The sequence below is a fragment of the Somniosus microcephalus genome, chromosome 9 (genome assembly GCF_052327205.1).
Source record: "Somniosus microcephalus isolate GS21.2 chromosome 9, FLI_Smic_1.0, whole genome shotgun sequence".
Classification (NCBI taxonomy): Eukaryota; Metazoa; Chordata; class Chondrichthyes; order Squaliformes; family Somniosidae; genus Somniosus; species Somniosus microcephalus.
Genome location: NC_140995.1, coordinates 243,277,449 through 243,297,565, shown reverse-complemented (window position 1 = coordinate 243,297,565; position 20,117 = coordinate 243,277,449). Strand labels below are relative to the sequence as shown.

General features: G+C 46.2%; 1 protein-coding gene across 1 annotated transcript in view; it reads right to left on the bottom strand.

Moving 5' to 3' along the window:
* The window catches only part of enah (ENAH actin regulator), a 286,829-nt gene that overhangs the window by 14,615 nt on the left and 252,097 nt on the right, over positions 1–20,117 (bottom strand). The window contains exons 12-14 of the mRNA XM_085998252.1: positions 12,899–12,961; positions 6,798–6,876; positions 3,676–3,733 (exon numbers count right to left, since the gene is read on the bottom strand). Of these exons, the coding sequence (XP_085854378.1) occupies positions 3,676–3,733; positions 6,798–6,876; positions 12,899–12,961 (200 nt within the window). The remainder of the gene's footprint in view (positions 1–3,675; positions 3,734–6,797; positions 6,877–12,898; positions 12,962–20,117) is intronic.

Genomic DNA, 20,117 nt, shown 5'->3' with positions numbered 1-20,117 from the left:
CTCTCCCCCATCTATTTTACCAGTTACTTCCTCAAAAAATTCCAGCAGATTAGTCAAACACGATTTACCCTTTGTAAATCCATGTTGACTCTGTCCGATCCTTTCCCCATTTGTCAAGTGCTCCGCTATTTTATCCTTAATAATGGACTCTAGCATTCTGCCCACAACCGATGTAAGGCTTACTGGTCTATAATTCGCTGCTTTCTCTCTACCCCCCTTTTTAAATATTGGGGTAACATTAGCTACCCTCCAATCCACGGGTACTGTTCCCGAGTCAATGGAGTTCCGGAAGATGATCCTTAGAGCATCTGCTATCTCCAGGGCCACCTCCTTAAGTACCCTAGGATGTAGTTTATCAGGCCCCGGGGATTTGTCGGCCTTCAGTCCCCTCAACTTACCCAGCACCATATCCCTAGAGATACTAATTTCTGTCAGCTCCTCCCTCTCATTAGTCCCTATGTTTGCCGATATTCCTGGGAGGTTATTTGTGTCCTCCTTTGTGAATACAGAACCAAAGTATGAGTTTAATTGGTCTGCCATTTCCTTATTCTCCATTATATATTCTCCCGAATCGGACTGCAAGGGACCGACTTGGGATTTTACCAGTCTTTTCCTCCTGATATACCGATAAAAGCTTTTGCAGTCTGTCTTTATGTTTGCTGCAAGTTTACTTTCGTATTCTATTTTCCCCTTCCTGATTAATCCCTTTGTCCTCTTTTGCTGTATCTTGTACTGCCCCCAATCTTCCGGTCTGGTGCTTTTTTTTGCCAGTTGATATGCCCTTTTTTTTGATTTTATGCTGTCCCTAATTTCCCTCGTTATCCACGGTTGAGTCACCTTTTTAGGTTTATTTTTATGCCAAACCGGTATAAACATGTTCTGGAATTCTTCCATTCTATCTTTGAATGCTTGCCATTGTCTATCCACTGTCAATCCCCCCAGAACAGAAGCAAGGAAATTATGAAGAACCTGTAAAAAACACTGGTTCGGCTTCAACTGGAGTACTGTGTCCAATTCTGGGCACCACACTTTAGGAAGGATGTGAAGGCCTTAGAGAGGGTGCAGAAAAGATTTACAAGAATGATTCCAGGGATGAGGAACTTCATTTATGTGGATAGACTAAAGAGGCTGGGGTTGTTTTCCTTAAAGCAGAGAAGACTGAGAGGAGATTTGACAGAGGTGTTCAAAATCATGAGGGGTCTGGACAGAGAGAAACTGTTCCCATTGGCAGAAGGGTAAAGAACCAGAAGGCACAGATTTAAGGTGATTAGCAGAAGAACCAAAGGTGACATGAGGAAAAACCTTTTTACGCAGCAAGTGGTTAGGATCTGGAATGCACCGAAAGAAAAGAAAGACGTACATTTATATAGTGCTTTTCACGACCCCTGGACATCTCAAAGCGCTTTACAGCCAATGAAGTACTTTGGAGTGTAGTTACTGTTGTAATGTGGGAAACATGGCAGCCAATTTGCGCACAGCAAGCTCCCACAAACAGCAATGTGATAATGACCAAATAAACAGTTTTTTTGTTATGCTGATTGAGGGATAAATATTGGCCAGGACACTGGGGATAACTCCTCAACGAAATAGTGCCATGGATCTTTTACGTCCTCCTGAAAGGCAGACTCCACTGAGGCTTTCAAAAGGAAACTGGATAAGTACCTGATGGAAAAAAATTTGCAGGGCTACAGGGAAAGGGCAGGGGAGTGGAACTAGCTGAAGTGCTCTTGCAGAGAGCTGGCACGGGCTCGACAGGCCAAATGGCCTCCTTCTGAGCTGTAACTATTCTACGTTTCTATGGAGGGGGTGCAGTGCAATTTCACCACAATGATACTGGGGCTAAAAAGGTTAAATTTTGAGGGCATGTTTCACACACTAGCCTTGTATTCCCTTGAGTATAGAAAATTAAGGGGTGATCTAATTGAGGTGTTTAAGACGATTAAAGGATTTGATAAGGTAGAGAGAGAAACTATTTCCTCTGTTGGATGAGTCCAGAACCGTAAAATTAGAGCTAGGCAGTTCTTCACATAAACATTAGTGGAAATCTGGAGTTCTCTCCCCCAAAAAGCTGTTGAGGCCAAGTCATTGAAAATGTCAAAACTGAGATTGATAGATTTTGGTTAGGCAAGGGTATTAAGGGTTACGGAACCAAGGCGGGTCGATGGAGTTCAGATACACATCAGCCATGATCTAACTGAATGGCAGAACAGGCTTGAGGGGCTGAATGGCCTACTCCTGTTCCTTTGTTTCCAATCCTTCCTGGATATGGGAGTGATGCCAGAGGACTGGAGGGTTGCAAATGCTACACCCCTGTTCAAAAAAGGGGAGAAGGATAAACCCAGTAAGCCTTGGTGGGGAATCTTCTGGAGACCATAATGGGACAACATTTATGGTCACTTGGAAAAAAAAATGGATTAATAAATGCTAAAGGTAAATCGTGTCTGCCAAACCTGATTGAGTTCTTAGATGAAATAATGGAGAGGGTTGATGAAGGTAGTGCAGTTGATGTGTATATGGACTTTCAAAAGGATAAAGTGCCACATAATAGACTTGCTAGCAAAATTGAAGTCGATGGGATTAATGGGGCAGTGGCAGCGTGGATAGGAAATTGGCTGAGACAGAAAGCAGAGAGTAGTGGGGAACGGTTGTTTTTCAGACTGGAGGGAAGTATACAGTGGTGTTCCTCAAGGGCCGGAATTAGGACCACTGCTCTTTTTGATATATATTGATGACCTGGACTTGGGTATACAGGGCATAAATTCGAAGTCTGAAGAGGACACAAAACTTGGAAATGTAGTAAACAATGAGGATAATTGCAGACTTCAGGAGGACATAGACAGACTAGTGAAATGGACAGACACATGGCCGATGAAATTTAACGCAGGGAAGTGTGAAGTGCTGCATTTTGGGAGTAAGAATAGAAGCAACATAAACGGAATGGTACAATTTTGAAGGGGCTGCAGGAAGAGAGAGACCTGGGGATTCACATGCACAAATATTTGAAGGTGGCAGGAGAAGTTGAGAAAGCTGTTAAAAAAGCATACGGGATCCTTGGCTTTATAAAATACAGGCAGAGTACAAGAGCAAGGAAGTTGTGTTCATCCTTTATAAATCACTGGTTAGGCCTCAGCTGGAGTACTGTGCATAAGTCTGGACACCACACTTTAGCGAGGATGTCAAAGCTGTGGAGAGGGTGCAGAGGAGATTTACCAGAATGATACTAGAGATAAGGGACTTCAGTTATGTGGAGAGACTAGAGAAACTGGGATTGTTATCCTTCGAGCAGAGAAGGTGAAGGAGAGATTTAACAGACATATACATAAGGGATTTGATAGCTATTTCCATTGGCTGGGGGTCCTAACCAGAAGACAGATTTAAGAGAGTTGGCAAAAGAACGAGGGGAGATGAATCAATTAATTTTAATTTGAAGGCTTGGGATTAGCAGGTGTCTAGAAATTTCATTGACTTAATGATCATTTAGATTGTGTCACTTTCTCAAATCCCTTCAGCTTCTTGTAGGCCATGTCTGTTTTGTTCACCTAGGTTTAAAAGTCTGCCAGCAGGTTAGTGAATTTGTCAAAAAATTCAATTACTATTGGAGGCCATGACCAACAACATTGTGAAGCAAATCAGAGATCAGCTCGTTAGCTCATAAACCTTAGTATTTACACTCACCATCGATAAGCTCCTCTTTTAGTTTCTGAAGTTCTTTCCTCATTTCTTCCAAAATATCCTGTTTGAAAGAAAAAAAGATGCCAAGTCAGGAAAAGGAAAAAATAAGGGAAAATAATAGTAATAATCTGTACTCAGCAATCCCATCCCAGTTATCACATCTACTCAAACTGGGACAAGGTGAAACTGCACTCAGCAAACCCATCCCAGTTATCACATCTACTCAAACTGGGACAAGGTGAAATTACACTCGGCAAACCCATCCCAGTTATCACATCTACTCAAACTGGGACAAGGTGAAACTACACTCAGCAAACCCATCCCAGTTATCACATCTACTCAAACTGGGACAAGGTGAAATTACACTCAGCAAACCCATCCCAGTTATCACATCTACTCAAACTGGGACAAGGTGAAACTACACTCAGCAAACCCATCCCAGTTATCACATCTACTCAAACCGGGACAAGGTGAAACTACACTCAGCAAACCCATCCCAGTTATCACATCTACTCAAACCGGGACAAGGTGAAACTACACTCAGCAAACCCATCCCAGTTATCACATCTACTCAAACTGGGACAAGGTGAAACTGCACTCAGCAAACCCATCCCAGTTATCACATCTACTCAAACCGGGACAAGGTGAAACTGCACTCAGCAAACCCATCGCAGTTATCACATCTACTCAAACTGGGACAAGGTGAAACTACACTCAGCAAACCCATCCCGGTTATCACATCTACTCAAACTGGGACAAGGTGAAACTACACTCAGCAAACCCATCCCAGTTATCACATCTACTCAAACTGGGACAAGGTGAAACTACACTCAGCAAACCCATCCCGGTTATCACATCTACTCAAACTGGGACAAGGTGAAACTGCACTCAGCAAACCCATCCCAGATATCACATCTACTCAAACTGGGACAAGGTGAAACTACACTCAGCAATCCCATCCCGGTTATCACATCTACTCAAACTGGGACAAGGTGAAACTGCACTCAGCAAACCCATCCCAGTTATCACATCTACTCAAACCGGGACAAGGTGAAACTACACTCAGCAAACCCATCCAAGTTATCACATCTACTCAAACCGGGACAAGGTGAAACTACACTCAGCAAACCCATCCCAGTTATCACATCTACTCAAACTGGGACAAGGTGAAACTGCACTCAGCAAACACATCCCAGTTATCACATGTACTCAAACTGGGAAAAGGTGAAACTACACTCAGAAAACCCATCCCAGTTATCACATCTACTCAAACTGGGACAAGGTGAAACTGCACTCAGCAAACCCATCCCAGTTATCACATCTACTCAAACTGGGACAAGGTGAAACTGCACTCGGCAAACCCATCCCAGTTATCACATCTACTCAAACTGGGACAAGGTGAAACTGCACTCGGCAAACCCATCCCAGTTATCACATCTACTCAAACTGGGACAAGGTGAAACTGCACTCAGCAAACCCATCCCAGTTATCACATCTACTCAAACTGGGACAAGGTGAAACTGCACTCAGCAAACCCATCGCAGTTATCACATCTACTCAAACTGGGACACGGTGAAACTGCACTCAGCAATCCCATCCCAGTTATCACATCTACTCAAACTGGGACAAGGTGAAACTACACTCGGCAAACCCATCCCGGTTATCACATCTACTCAAACTGGGACAAGGTGAAACTACACTCAGCAATCCCATCCCAGTTATCACATCTACTCAAACTGGGACAAGGTGAAACTGCACTCAGCAAACCCATCCCAGTTATCACATCTACTCAAACTGGGACAAGGTGAAACTGCACTCAGCAAACCCATCCCAGATATCACATCTACTCAAACTGGGACAAGGTGAAACTACACTCAGCAATCCCATCCCGGTTATCACATCTACTCAAACTGGGACAAGGTGAAACTGCACTCAGCAAACCCATCCCAGTTATCACATCTACTCAAACCGGGACAAGGTGAAACTACACTCAGCAAACCCATCCAAGTTATCACATCTACTCAAACTGGGACAAGGTGAAACGACACTCAGCAAACCCATCCCAGTTATCACATCTACTCAAACCGGGACAAGGTGAAACTACACTCAGCAATCCCATCCCAGTTATCACATCTACTCAAACCGGGACAACATAAGAAATAGGAGCAGGAATAGGGCACTTGGCCCTCGAGCCTGCTCCGCCAGTCAATAAGATCATGGCTGATCTTGGGCTCAAAGCCACTTCCCTGCCCGCTCCCCATAACCCTTCACTCCCTTATCTTGCAAAAATCTGTCTATCTCCACCTTAAATGTATTTAATGACCCAGCCTCCACGGCTCTCCGGAGCAGAGAATTCCACAGATTCACGACCCACTGAGAAGAAATTCCTCTTCATCTCAGTTCTAAAATGGCGACCCTTTATTCTGAAACTATGCCCCCCGAGTTCTAGATTTCCCCACGAGGGGAAACATCCTGTCTGCATCTACCTTGTCGAGCCCCCTCAGTATCTTATGTTTCAATAAGATCACCTCTCATTCTTCTAAATTCCAATGAGTACAGGCCCAACCTGCTCAACCTTTCTTCATAAGTCAGCCCCCTCATCTCAGGAATTAACCGAGTGAATCGGTGTGAACCGAGTGAAAAGGTGGTACTGTGCTCCACAATCCCATCCCAGTTATCACATCTACCTCAAAGCAAGGTGGTACTGGGAGAGAGGGTGAATGAAGGGCTATTCCATCTTAAGTTTCAATGTTCAGAATAGGGAGAATGGACTTTTGAAAATTGGATTTTTTTTTTTTTTTAACAAAATCACAGGTCAGGTTATATAATTTGGAAATTATATTTTCCCAGCCCCTTTTAGATGTCCACTCGAAGTGAAACAATACTACTGAGTTGGTCTTGCACAGTGACAACGTCCATATGTGGTAATCATGGCAAGATGATAGTCATTTGGCCAGTCAATCACCCCTCACTAGATGAAGAAAACTACATATGAACAAGAGCTTGAAGGAAAAACAAACAGAGAAATACACTGGGGAAGAGCAGAGGCAAAGTTTGTCATGGGCACAACGTTTATACTTCAACTAAATAATGTGGGAAAAAAATACAAAAGCTGCCCAACACACCTGTTTCAATCTGTCGTAATCAAAGATTTCTGTCTGCACCCCATTGGTGTTTGGTGGCCCACTTGGTGTGGATTTGCTTCTGAAACGGAGGAAAGAGGAGAATTACACTGGAGCATGGCTGAGCGCAACCCACGGAGCTCTACTGGTGACCTCATTACAACCAGTAAGTGTCCCCTTGAGGGATCAGCGGTGAAAGAGCACTAAAGTCTTGGAGCTCCACTGCTGCACCTTTCATTTTCCTTGACCCTCAGATACCATTCTGAAGTCTGGCTACATTGTAAATGTAACAAATTGTCTAAAAGTTTCATTTAAAAAAAAGAAAAATTCTACAAAATTAAGGTGGCAAATCCTGCAACAACAGCAGAAGTAAATCCTCTGGCTTCCACTCGTCACCAGAGGTGAAACTCCAGTACCAATACCTGAAGGACACTGGATTCTAAAAAATCACATTACCACTGGGCTCTCCGAAGTGAAAAATGCTACCATTTGTGCCAGTGTGAATCTGGTGTACTGTATAAATCAAGTCATTTTGTGCCTCATATCTTTGCGGCAGATTTGGATGGACCACATAAAGCATTATCGGGTCCTGCGCTCGTCTGCCAAAGCTGCTCACAATTCCAGAATCATTCTGGAATGCAAAGATAAATCCCGGCTTCTATTCACTATTGCTAGCTGTCGTCTTAAACCCCTCTCCCTGGTCTCCTCCTCCAACAAGTGTGAGGAGCTCATGGACGACTTTGTCTCGAAGATTGAGACCATCCATTCAGCTGCCTGCCTCTGCCACTTCCCTTCCTTCCCCTACCCCACCGGGCCAAACTTCCTCAAAGGTTCACCCCTGCCCTAGCCCTGAACTCTGATCTCCCCTCATGACACCTCCGAGCTCATCTTGTCCATGAGACCCACTTCCTGTTCCCTCGACCCTATTCCCACCAAACTGCTGACCGCCCAACTTCCTTTTCTGGCTCCCATGTTAGCTGACATTGTTAACGGTTCTCTCTCCTCAGGTACTGTCCCCCCTCCCTCAAATCTACCGTCATCACCCCTCGCCTCAAAAAACCAACACTTGACCCCTCTGTTCTTGCGAACTACCGCCCCATCTCCAGCCTCCCTTTCCTCTCCTAAGTCCTTGAATGTGTTGTCGCCTCCCAAATCCGTGCCCATCTTTCCCGGAACTCCATGTTTGAATCCCTCCAATCAGGTTTCCGCCCCACCACAGTTCCGAAACTGTTCTCATCAAAGTCACAAATTACATCCTTTGTGACTCTGACAAGGGTAAACTATCCCTCCTCGACCCATCTGCAGCCTTTGACATGGTTGACCACTCCATCCTCCTCCAATGCCTCTCCACTGTTGTCCAGCTGGGTGGGACTGCACTCGCCTGGTTCCATTCTTATCTATCTAATCGTAGCCAGAGAATCACCTGCAATGGCTTCTCTTCCCGCACCTGCATAGTTACCTCTCGTGTCCCCCAAGCATCTATTCTAGGCCCCTCCTATTTCTCATCTACATGCTGCCCCTTGGCGACATCATCCGGAAACACAGCGTCAGTTTCCATATGTACGCTGACGACACCCAGCTCTACCTCACCACCACTGCTCTCGACCCCTCCATGATCTCTAAATTGTCAGACTGCTTGTCCGACATCCAGTTCTGGATGAGCAAAAATTTTCTCCAATTAAATATTGGTTAGACCAAAGCCATTGTTTTCGGTCCCCGCCACGAACTCCTTTCCCTAGCCACCAACTCCATCCCTCTCCCCAACATCTGTCGAGGCTAAAACACACTGCTCGCAACCTTGGTGTCATATTTGACCCTGAAATGAGCTTCCAACCACATATCTGCAGCAAAACAAAGACCGCCTACTTCCACTTCTGTAACATCGCCCGTCTCTGCCCCGCCTCAGCTCATTCACTGCTGAGACCCTAATCCATGCCTTTGTTACCTCTAGACTTGACTATGCCAATGCACTCCTGACTGGCCTCCCACATTCTACCCTACGTAAACTTGAGGTCATCCAATACTCGGCTGCCCGTGTCCTAACTTGCACCAAGTCCCGTTCACCCATCACTCCTGTGTTCGCTGACTTACACTGGCTCCCGATTAAGCAATGCCTCGATTTCAAAATTCTCATCCTTGTTTTCAAATCCCTCCTTGGCCTTGCCCCTCCCCATCTCTGTAATCTCCTCCAGCCCCACAATCACCCGTGCCCCCCACCCCCTCGAGATATCTGTGCTCCTCTAATTCTGCCCTCAAGCATCCCTGATTATAATCATTCAACCATTGGTGGCCGTGCCTTCTGTTAGCAAGGCCCTAAGCTCTGGAATTCCCTGCCTAAACCAACCCGCCTCACTAGCTCTCTTTTCTCATTCAAGACGCTCCTTAAAACCTACTTCTTTGCATCTGCCCTAATTTCTCCTTATGTGGCTCAGTGTCAAATTTTTGTCTTAACACGCCTGTGAAGCACCTTGGGACGTTTTACTACGTTAAAGGCGCTATATAAATACAAGTTGTTGTTGTTCATATTGACAGTGATGGCTGTGTAGGACTGTAAGCCCAAGGCTGATCTTGTTTATTTCAATGCTTTACTGGCACTATATGCATGCCAATCACAAACTCTTCATCTCATTTTCCTCTTTAGCCATAGGTTTTGTACAACTATCGCAATAATTGCACTGATCAAATACTGCCCAAGTGTCACCTCTGATCCATACTGCATGCCATCAATAGATGACCGAATGTCACTTCAGTGCCATTTTTGCATAAAGACTGGGTTTTCAGAGGAACTCACAATTCTAAGGACTATAGAACTCTGGAAATGTTCCACAAGTCCACCAGAAGGTAGAAGCATTTTAGAATTGTTAAGTGGCACTTAACTTGCCCAATCACTGAAACAGAAAGCATAGTAAATGAATGCAAGTTGAAGGACATCATGTTGAAGCTGTAGTCAGACTATTTCTTAAATACTTTGTTCAGTTTCGGTCACAGACACACACGATAATCATTCCAGTCATAGAAAAATAGTCACAATGCTTATCCTGGCATTGAAAAAAATGGAGTCTTCTTCCCTGAAAGGAAGTTACTGAGAGGGGATCTTATACAGAAAGAATGAATGGATTTATAGAATGCTTGATGTCTATTAAGAATATACCAAAGCAATTCATATACAATGAATTACTCTGACGTGTACGCACTTAGAGGTATAGAAGATAATAAACAGCAAATCTGATATTACTTTGTCATGAACATAGATAAACGGGTGAAAGGCAAATTAACGTCCGATCTGCTAGTAGTTCCCGTCGAAGTAACAAGTATGGCAGTGGAGGCATAGGAACAGGAGGAGGCCATTCAACCCCTTGAGCCTGTTCTGCCATTCAATTAGATCATGGCTCAACTGTACCTCAACTCCGTTTACCCACCTTTATCCATACCACTTGATCCCCTTACCTCACAAAAATCTATCGATCTCAATCTTGAAAATTTCAGTTGACCTCCAACATCCACAGCCTTTTGAGGGAGAGTTTTCCAGATTTCCACTTTGAAAAAGTGCTTCCTGATTTTACTCCTGAACCGCCTAGCTGTAATTTTAAGATTGTGCCTTCTTGTTCTGGATTCCCCTACCAGAGGAAATAGTTTCCTTGTATCTACTCTATCGAATCCCTTTATAATTTTAAATACATTGATTCAATCACCCTCAACCTTCTAAACTCAAGGGAATACAAGCCAAGTTTATGCAACCTGTCCCCATAATTTAACCTTTTAAGCCATGCCGAAAAATTCTGGCGAATCCTCGCTGTACCCCCTCCAAGGCCAATACATGTTTCTTGAGGTTTGTTGCCCAAAATTGTCGCAGTATTTCAGATTGAATCTGACCAAGGTGCTGTAGAACTGAAACATCGCTTCCTCACTTTTGAATTGCAACCCCTTGAGATAAAGGCCTTTTTGATTACTTCCCCCCACTGTGGTTTCAGTGATTTGTATACATCCATGTTTCCCCACAGATACTCATCTCTTGCCATTAAGAAATTATTCCAATTTGTCTTTTTCAGATCCAAAATGGATGACTTCTCACTCTACCACATTGAATTCAATCTGCTATAGTTTTGCCCACTCACTTAGTCTGTTTATGTCTCTTCGTAACTTCCTGTTCCCATGTACACAACTTACTGTACCTAACTTGGTGTCATGTGCAAACTTGGATACAATTCTCCATTCCTTCATCCAAGTCATTTATATGGTGAAAATCCGAGGCCTCAGCACAGATCCCTGGGGAACAAAAATCTATCGATCTCAATCTTGAAAATTTCAGTTGACCTCCAACATCCACAGCCTTTTGAGGGAGAGTTTTCCAGATTTCCACTTTGAAAAAGTGCTTCCTGATTTCACTCCTGAACCTCTCTCCCTTGTATTTAAATAATAAAAACTCATCGCACAGTCAGCTACTCTAATTCTCATTTTTTTCAGTACTTCAAAATTGTGGATTCTCACCTTCATTCTTCCCTTCTTCCTACAATCGAAAGGCTTTTAAAGCCCAAGTTACATTATACAGGTAGACTACCCTTTATCCGAACTTCCGAAAACCGAAACCCTCTAAAAACCGAAGGCTTTTTCCTTCAGCGTAAGTCGTGCGCACGACATGACCAGAGTGGCGCACGACTTACGTTGAGCAGGGCAGAGGGTCACTGAGTTCCCTCCTGGGTAGGAGATTGCAGGCCGAGCCGGGCAGTGTGAAGGAGGTATACCGGGAGAGTGAACCCAACAATACAGCGGCCCGTCCGATAGCTGCAGCGGCCTGTCCGATATTCTTTTCTCCCCCCCGACCCCCGACCCCCCGCCGACCCCCACCCTTTCGGATAAGGGATAGTGTATCCTTTATCCGCACTTCTGAAAACCGAAATCCTCTGAAAACCGAAAGTGTTTTCGTTCAGCGTAAGTCGTGCGCACGACCCTGACCCCCGCCGACCCCCACCCCCGACAAATTTCCCAGTCTTATAAAATACCTTCCGAAATCCGAAATTTTCCAAAAACCGAAACACGGCTGGTCCCGAGGTTTTCGGATAAAGGATAGTCTACCTGTATTACAGTTTTATAGGCAGGTCAATACAATGCAGCTCTCCTATAAAGAAAATGCTGCTGCTTTTGCTGCTGGATTCCACAACGGTGAACGAGCAGTCGGTGACAAGACAGCATGACAATCATACATTGGCTCCACACCAGTAATAACATTGATTCAGAGCACAAATAGGTTTGATAAAGGGCGAACTGACCTGTTTAACTGCACAACATACTGCTGCTGCTTTTAGGCACTATGAATGGGAGAGGGTTAAACCGATTGGTTCAGTCCCGGATTAATTCTCTCAATGATTCCAGACAAACTGAAAATTATGACACACGAGCAAAGGTCCAAGAAAAACATTAATCCGTGAAACGTGGATTTCAGATTGGAGCAGGCTACATCCTCATTGTATATGGCACATGTACTTGCAACAGATACTACTGCATACATGACACAATACCCAAGTGAATTTGTAGAAATACAGCTTCACGTTTTGGTAAGGAGATGGGGAGTTAAGTGCTGGAAAATCTGAACGAAGTTGGTTGGGAGGGTGAACTGCCCAAGATTCACTCTCCTGCGCAACTCAAGGGCCTCTCGTCATAGATTTACCCAACAGTTTTAACAATGCTTTTTGATTTATGTAGGCTGCACCTGTTCATCCTCCAACTGAGCAATATGAGAAGTTTGAGACACACACAAATTGAAGTCTTAAATTTAATCTGCTATTTGGGATACCCGAGTCACAATTAACATCAGTTTAGGAAAGAGAACATTGTGGTGGGAAACCTCAACATAGTAAGTGCTTGTGCCCGCCTGTATGCCCATCCTAAGGTGTGGAGGAAACCACTGTTCATGAAAGGAAAGAGAAAAGGGCAGAAAAACAGCGGAAATTCTTGGACCCCCGAACAAATTTCACACTCTGCATGCAGATTAAAACACACATCCCACAATCCCATGCACGGTGGGGCTCTGACCTCTATTGGTCATTACTGGTAATGCACACTGATTTTTTAATTTAAAAAAAAAGACTCAACAGGCCAGTTGGTACCTGTTTAGTGTGTCATAGAACTTGTTGTCAGAGATCAGCTGATTTCTCCACGGAGAATCTCGTCTACGAGAAAGAAAATGAAGCTTGAAAAAAAATTCTCATTTGTGGGTGTCGCAAATGAATCAGCATCAACCCAAATCGTAGACTGTCCTAAAATGGCACCACCAATAATTGAGGACTGAGCACACACATCCTTGTGGAGAGTTGCAGCCAGTGCTGGGGACTCAACTTCATTTTGCATTAGTGGGGCATAAGCCAATTCTCCAGTTTTATATTTCAACTATCTAGAAAGCAAGAAATATAAAAACAAACAGTAAGAGCTTCTACAGGTATATAAAAAGGAAGAGAGTAGCTAAAGTAAAAGTTGGTCCCCTAGAGGAAGAGTCTGGGGAATTAATAATGGGAAATAGGGAAATGGTGGAGACTTTGAACAAATACTTTGTATCGGTCTTCACGGTAGAAGACACTAAAAGCATCCCAATAATGGATAGTCAAGGGGCTACTGGGGTGGGGGGGGAGGACTTAAAACAATCACTATCACTAGAGAGAAAGGACTAGGCAAACTAATGGGACTAAAGGTGGACAAGTCCCCTGGACCCAATGGCCTGCATCCTAGAGTTTTAAAAGAGGTGCCTGCAGAGATAGTGGATACATTGGTTGCAATCTACCAAAATTCCCTGGATTCTGGAGAGGTCCCAGCAGACAGGAAAACTGCAAATTTAAGAAAGGAAGGAGACAGAAACCATGCAACTATCGACCAGTTAGCCTAACATCTGTCATTGGGAAAATGCTGGAGTCCATCATTAAGGAAGTGGTAGCAGGACATTTAGAAAATCATAATATAGTCAAGCAGGGTCAGCATTGGTTTTATGAAAGGGAAATCATGTTTGACAAATTTGCTGGAGTTCTTTGAGGATGTAACGAGCAGGGCGGATAAAGGGGAACCAGTAGATGTCGTGTATTTGGATTTCCAGAAGGCATTCAATAAGGTGCCACATAAAAAGTTACTACACAAGATGAGAGCTCACGGAGTTGGGGGTAATATATTAGCATGGATAGAGGATTGGCTAACTAACAGAAAACAGAGAGTCGGGATAAATGGGTCATTTTCAGGTTGGCAAACGGTAACTAGTGGGGTGCCGCAGGGATCAGTGCCGAGGCCTCAACTATTTACAATCTACATTAATGACTTGGATGAAGGGACTGAGTGTAATGTAGCCAAATTTTCTGATGATACAAGGATAGGTGGGAAAGCAAATTGTGTGGCGGACGCAAAGAATCTCCAAAGGGATATAGATAGGCTAAGAGAGTGGGCAGGAATCTGGCAGATGGAGTATAATGTGGGAAAATGTGAGGTTATCCACTTTGGTAGGAAAAATAAAACAGCAAATTATTATTTAAATGGGGAGAGATTATAAAATACTGAGGTACAGAGGGATCTGGGGGTCCTTGTACATGAATCACAAAAAGTTAGCATGCAGGTACAGCAAGTAATTGGGAAGGCAAATTGAGTGTTGGCTTTTATTGCAAAGGGAATGGAGTATAAAAGTAGGGAAGTCTTGCTACAACTGTACAGGGCGTGGGTGAGACCACACCTCGAGTACTGCGTACAGTTTTGGTCTCCTTATTTAAGGAAGGATATACTTGCATTGGAGGCAGTTCAGAGAAGGGTCACGAGGTTGATTCCGGAGATGAAGGGGTTGTCTTATGAAGAAATGTTGAGCAGGTTGGGCCTATACTCATTGGAGTTTAGAAGAATGAGGGGGGGATCTTACTGAAACACAAGATTCTGAAGGGGCTTGACAGGGTAGATGCAGAGAGGATGTTTCCCCTCGTGGGGGAATCTAGAACTAGGGAGCATAGCTTCAGAATAAGGGGGCACCCATTTAAAATGGAAATGGAGGAATTTCTTCTCTCAGAGGGTCGTGAATCTTTGGAATTCTCTTCCCCAGAGAGCTGTGGAGGCCGAGTCATTGAATATATTTAAGATTTTTGAGTGGTAAGGAAGTCAAGGGTCAAGGCAGAGAAGTGGAGTTGAGGCTAAGATCAGATCAGCCATGATCTTATTGAATGGCGGAGCAGGCTCGATGGGTCAAATGACCTGCTCCTGCTCCTACGTCTTATGTTCCTAGGTAAGGATTTCATTTCTGCATTTTCAAAAGGTTGTTTTGGTGCATAAAACATCAGAGGTAAATTCTAAAATACAGGTGTTCAGAAAATAAGAGTTTATTCCTGAAATCCAGCCCGAAATACAGTATTATTAAAACAGAAGATGATCCACCATTTAACAAGCTGCAGTGACAGATTGGTGCCAATAAACATCCACTAGAACAGTATTGGTCTCCTGTGCTAAAGCTTTTAAACCCCAGCCTATTTACCAGTTACATATCTGGGGAGTTATACAAAGAGCAAAGGCATTTGACAGCCAGTTACTAACCACTATTTAATCAAGACTACAGATGGTTTAAAGATAAATATAGCCCGTAACTCACTAATGGGTATTTAATACATTGCAAAAATTCAGGTCACTTTGCTGTTATGGAGTGCTGAGCTGGGTGTTGGGAGGTTTGGCAGCGTGATATAGGAGTGATGGTGTTCCTGCTGACTGAGGTAGGAATAAAGTTCCACAACATCACAAAGCAGGACTGGCAGATTTCTGGAAAACGTAGTATTTGCCACAGGATACTTCCTCAGTACTAGATCTGAGCAGGAGCGGTGGCAGCAGCTTAAAGGGAGCACCAGAGAAGGCCCAGGACACAGTGCGAACCTGAGCGGGAGAGGAGGCTTAAAGGGAACACCGGCAAAGGCCCAGGACACAGTGCGAACCTGAGCGGGATAGGAGGCTTAAAGGGAGCACCGGAAAAGGCCCAGGGCACAGTGCGAACCTGAGCGGGAGAGGCAGCTTAAAAGGGAGCTGAGCGGAGAAGGCCCAGGACACAGCGCGGACCTGAGCGGGAGCGGCGCGGAGAAGGCCCAGGACACAGCGCGGACCTGAGCGGGAGAGGCAGCTTAAAGGGAGCTGAGCGGAGAAGGCCCAGGACACAGCGCGGACCTGAGCGGGAGAGGCAGCTTAAAGGGAGCTGAGCGGAGAAGGCCCAGGACACAGCGCGGACCTGAGCGGGAGAGGCAGCTTAAAGGGAGCTGAGCGGAGAAGGCCCAGGACACAGTGCGGACCCGAGCGGGAGAGGCAGCTTAAAGGGAGCTGAGCGGAGAAGGCCCAGGACACAGCGCGGACCTGAGCGGGAGCAGCGGCTTAAAAAATACAATAAAACAAGGAGTGACATCACAGGAAAGCAGGTAGGTGATTGGTTGGTGAGAATTACAGTTCTTTTGCCCTCTAGATTAGGTAAGTGCATTAAATTCAGAACTGGGAGAGTATTAACTACTAGAACTTCATTAAAAAAATTTTTAATAACAAACTAAATTAACTAATTAAAAATAAAAATAAAAATAAATGTTTGAAGGAGGCAGAGTATAAATCGAGCAGGTGGCCCTGAAAGAGTGCAGACTGGAGCAGCGACGGCAGAGCACCTCCAGCGAAAACAACAAAAAACAGCAAAACAGCTAAAGAGACGTCACAACCAGGGAAGAAGCTGATAGTTGAATAGCTGGTAAGTGTTTCTAGTTAATAGTCTATTAAGTAAAGGCATGGTAGGGCAGTTCTGTCCCGTGGAATGCACCTCCTGTGCCATGTGGTGACTCCAGAACACTTCCCGTGTCCTGGACAAGCACATGTGCAGGAAGTGTCATCAGCTGGAGGAGCTCAAGATCCAGGTTTTGGAGCTTTAGCAGCAGCTGGAGTCACTGCGGTGCATCCGTGAGGCCGAGAGCTATGTGGAAAGCACATTTCAGGAGATGTTCACCTTGCAGATAAAAAGTGTGCAGGCAGAAAGGGAATGAGTGACCACCAGACAAAAATGGAGGACCAGGCAGGGAGTGCAGGAGCAGCTGGAGTGCATTTTGTTCTCCAACCAGTAATTGGTTCTGAGTACTGGTGAGGGCGATGGTTCCTCTGGGGATTATAGCCAGAGCCAATGCTACGGCACAACGGGTGGCTCAGCTATACCTGGGGGGGGGGGGGGGGGGCGGTGGAAAGAAGAGGAAGAAGAGTGGGGAAGCAATTGTGGTAGGGGATTCAATAGTTAGGGGAGCAGTGTGGCTGCAGATGTGACTCCAGGATGGTATGTTGCCTCCCTGGTGCCAGGGTCAAGGATGTCACTGAGCGGCTGCAGAGCGTTCTGAGGCGGGAGGGTGAACAGCCAGAGGTTGTGGTCCATATTGGTACCAATGACATAGGTAGAAAGAGGGACGAGGTCCTGCAGGCAGATTTCAGGGAGCTAGGAAAGAGATTAAAAAGCAGGACCTCAAAGGTAGTAATCTCCGGATTACTCCCAGTGCCACGCCTAGTGAGTATAGAAATAGGAGGATAGAGCAGATGAATGCGTGGCTGGAGAGATGGTGCAGGAAGGAAGGCTTCAGATTCCTGGGGCACTGGGGGGGGGGGGGGGGGTGCGGGGACCGGTTCTGGAGGAGGTGGGACCTGTACAGGCTGGAACCAATATCCTCACGGGGAGGTTTGCTCGTGCTGCTGGGGGGACCGGTTCTGGAGGTGGGTTGGACCTGTACAGGCCGGACAGGTTGCATCTCAACAGGGCCGGAACCAATATCCTCACAGGGCGGTTTGCTCGTGCTGTTGAGGAGGGTTTAAACTAATCTGGCAGGGGGATGGGCACCAGGATGTAACATTAGAAAGGAGAAATAAAGTGCTCAAAGGATTGGGAGAGGCAGAGAGCACTAAAGTAAGAAATAGTAAGGTATTAGGTGGGGTCCAACTTAGAGAGAATACAGGATGGTCTAACATGGGTTTACAGTGTATGTATGTGAACGCACGAAGCGTAGTAAACAAGTGAGCTGCAGGCGCAAATAGCCACATGGGAATATGATGTTGTGACAATAACGGAGACCTGGCTCAAAAAAGGGCAGGTTTGGGTATTAAATATTCCTCGTTATAAGGTGTTCAGGAAAGATAGCGAAGGAAAGATAGCAGGTGGTGTGGCAGTATTGGTCAAGGAGAATGATACAGTGCTGGAGAGAGAGGATGTCCTGGAGGGGTCAAGGACAGAATCTATATGGCTAGAGTTAAGAAATAATAGAGGTGCCATTACACTACTAGGTGTATTCTATAGACCACCAACTAGTGGGAAAGATATGGAGGAGCAAATTTGCAGAGAAATTACAGAGAGGTGCAAGAACTATAGAGTAGTGATAATGGGGGACTTCAACTATCCTAATTGATGCGCTATCAATTACTCATAAAAGACTGAGAGTTAAGAGAGTAACTAAAGGCTTTTATTAACAAAAGAATGAAGGTCTGCCTCGAGTGGTCGACCGGTCCAGAAATACAAAGGGCTGGGGAGCAGTCACCTTTATACTAGGACTTGTGGGAGGAGTCAGCCGAGGCATGTCCAGGCATGTACACAGTGGAATACAAACAGGGGTTTACCACATTCACCCCTTGTTTAAAATTGAGTCCGGCGGGGTGAAGTGTATTAAAAGTTAGTGTATTGGAGTCTCTCCAGAGGTCTTGTCTGCCGCTGTGATCGGCGTGGTGACGGCAGGGGTAGTGGAGCTTCCGGCGTCAAGTCCTGCGTGGGCTGTGGCACAGGCGTGTCGTCTTCGTAGATGTCGAGCGGGTCGCGGGGCCCAGGCCTGCCGTCTGCTGGGGCTGGATATCGGATCGTGGGGGGGGGGGGGGGGGGGGGGGGGAGGTGGTAGTGAGTAGTGGGTTACTGCGGCCCCCGAGGGTGCAAGGTCTCTTATGGAGACTGTGTCCTCCCGCCCGTCCGGGTATGCAATGTAAGCATACTGGGGGTTGGCGTGGAGGAGGTCGACCCTCTTGACCAGGGGGTCCGTTTTATGGGTCCTCACGTGCCTTCTCAGTAGGACCGGCCCTGGGGACGTCAGCCATGGCGGTAGCGATGTCCCCGATGTGGACTTCCTTGGGAAGACAAACATTTTCTCATGAGGGGTGGCGTTAGTGGCAGTGCAGAGCAGTGACCGAATAGAGTGGAGCGCATCGGGGAGCACATCCTGCCAGCGGGAGGTTGGAAGGCCCCTAGACTTTAAGGCTAGCAGGGCGGCCTTCCAAACTGTCGCATTTTCTCTTTCCACCTGTCCGTTCCCCCGGGGGTTGTAACTGGTGGTCCTGCTTGTGGCAATACCCCTAGTTAGCAGGTACTGACGGAGTTCGTCGCTCATAAACGATGAGCCCCGGTCGCTATGGATATAGCTGGGGAAACCGAACAGGGTGAAGAGGTCGTTCAGACATTTAATGACCGTGGCACTGGTCATGTCCGGGCAGGGGATGGCGAACGGGAAACGGGAGTACTCATCAATAATATTGAGGAAGTACACATTGCGGTCGGAGGAGGGGAGAGGCCCTTTAAAATCAACGCTCAGGCGCTCGAAGGGGCGAGTGGCTTTTATCAGGTGGGCCCTGTCTGGTCTATAAAAGTGCGGTTTGCACTCAGCGCAGACTTGGCAGTTCCTGGTCTTGGTCCTGACCTCCTCAATAGAGTAAGGCAGGTTGCGGGCCTTGATGAAGTGGAAGAACCTGGTGACCCCCGGGTGGCAGAGGTCATTGTGGAGGGCCCGCAGTCTATCGATCTGCGCGCTGGCGCAGGTGCCACGCGATAGCGCATCCAGGGGTTCATTGAGCTTCCCGGGCCGGTACAAGATCTCGTAATTGTAGGTGGAAAGTTCGATTCTCCACCTCAAGATCTTGTCATTTTTGATTTTGCCCCTCTTCTTGTTGTTAAACATGAAAGCAACTGAACGTTGGTCAGTGAGCAGGGTAAATCGTTTTCCGGCCAGGTAGTGCCTCCAATGACGCACAGCCTCCACAATCGCCTGGGCCTCCTTCTCAACAGCGGAGTGTCTGGTCTCCGGGCCCTGGAGGGTTCGTGAAAAGGCGGCCACGGGTCTCCCCGCCTGATTGAGGGTAGCGGCCAGGGCAAAGTCGGACGCTTCGCTTTCCACCTGGAAGGGGATGGATTCGTCCACTGCGTGCATGGTGGCTTTGGCAATGTCTTCCTTGATACGGTGGAAGGCTAAGCGGGCCTCTGCCGTCAAGGGAAAAGAGGTGGACTTGATCAGCGGACGGGCCTTGTCCGCATAGTAGGGGACCCACTGGGCGTAATAGGAGAAAAACCCAAGGCAC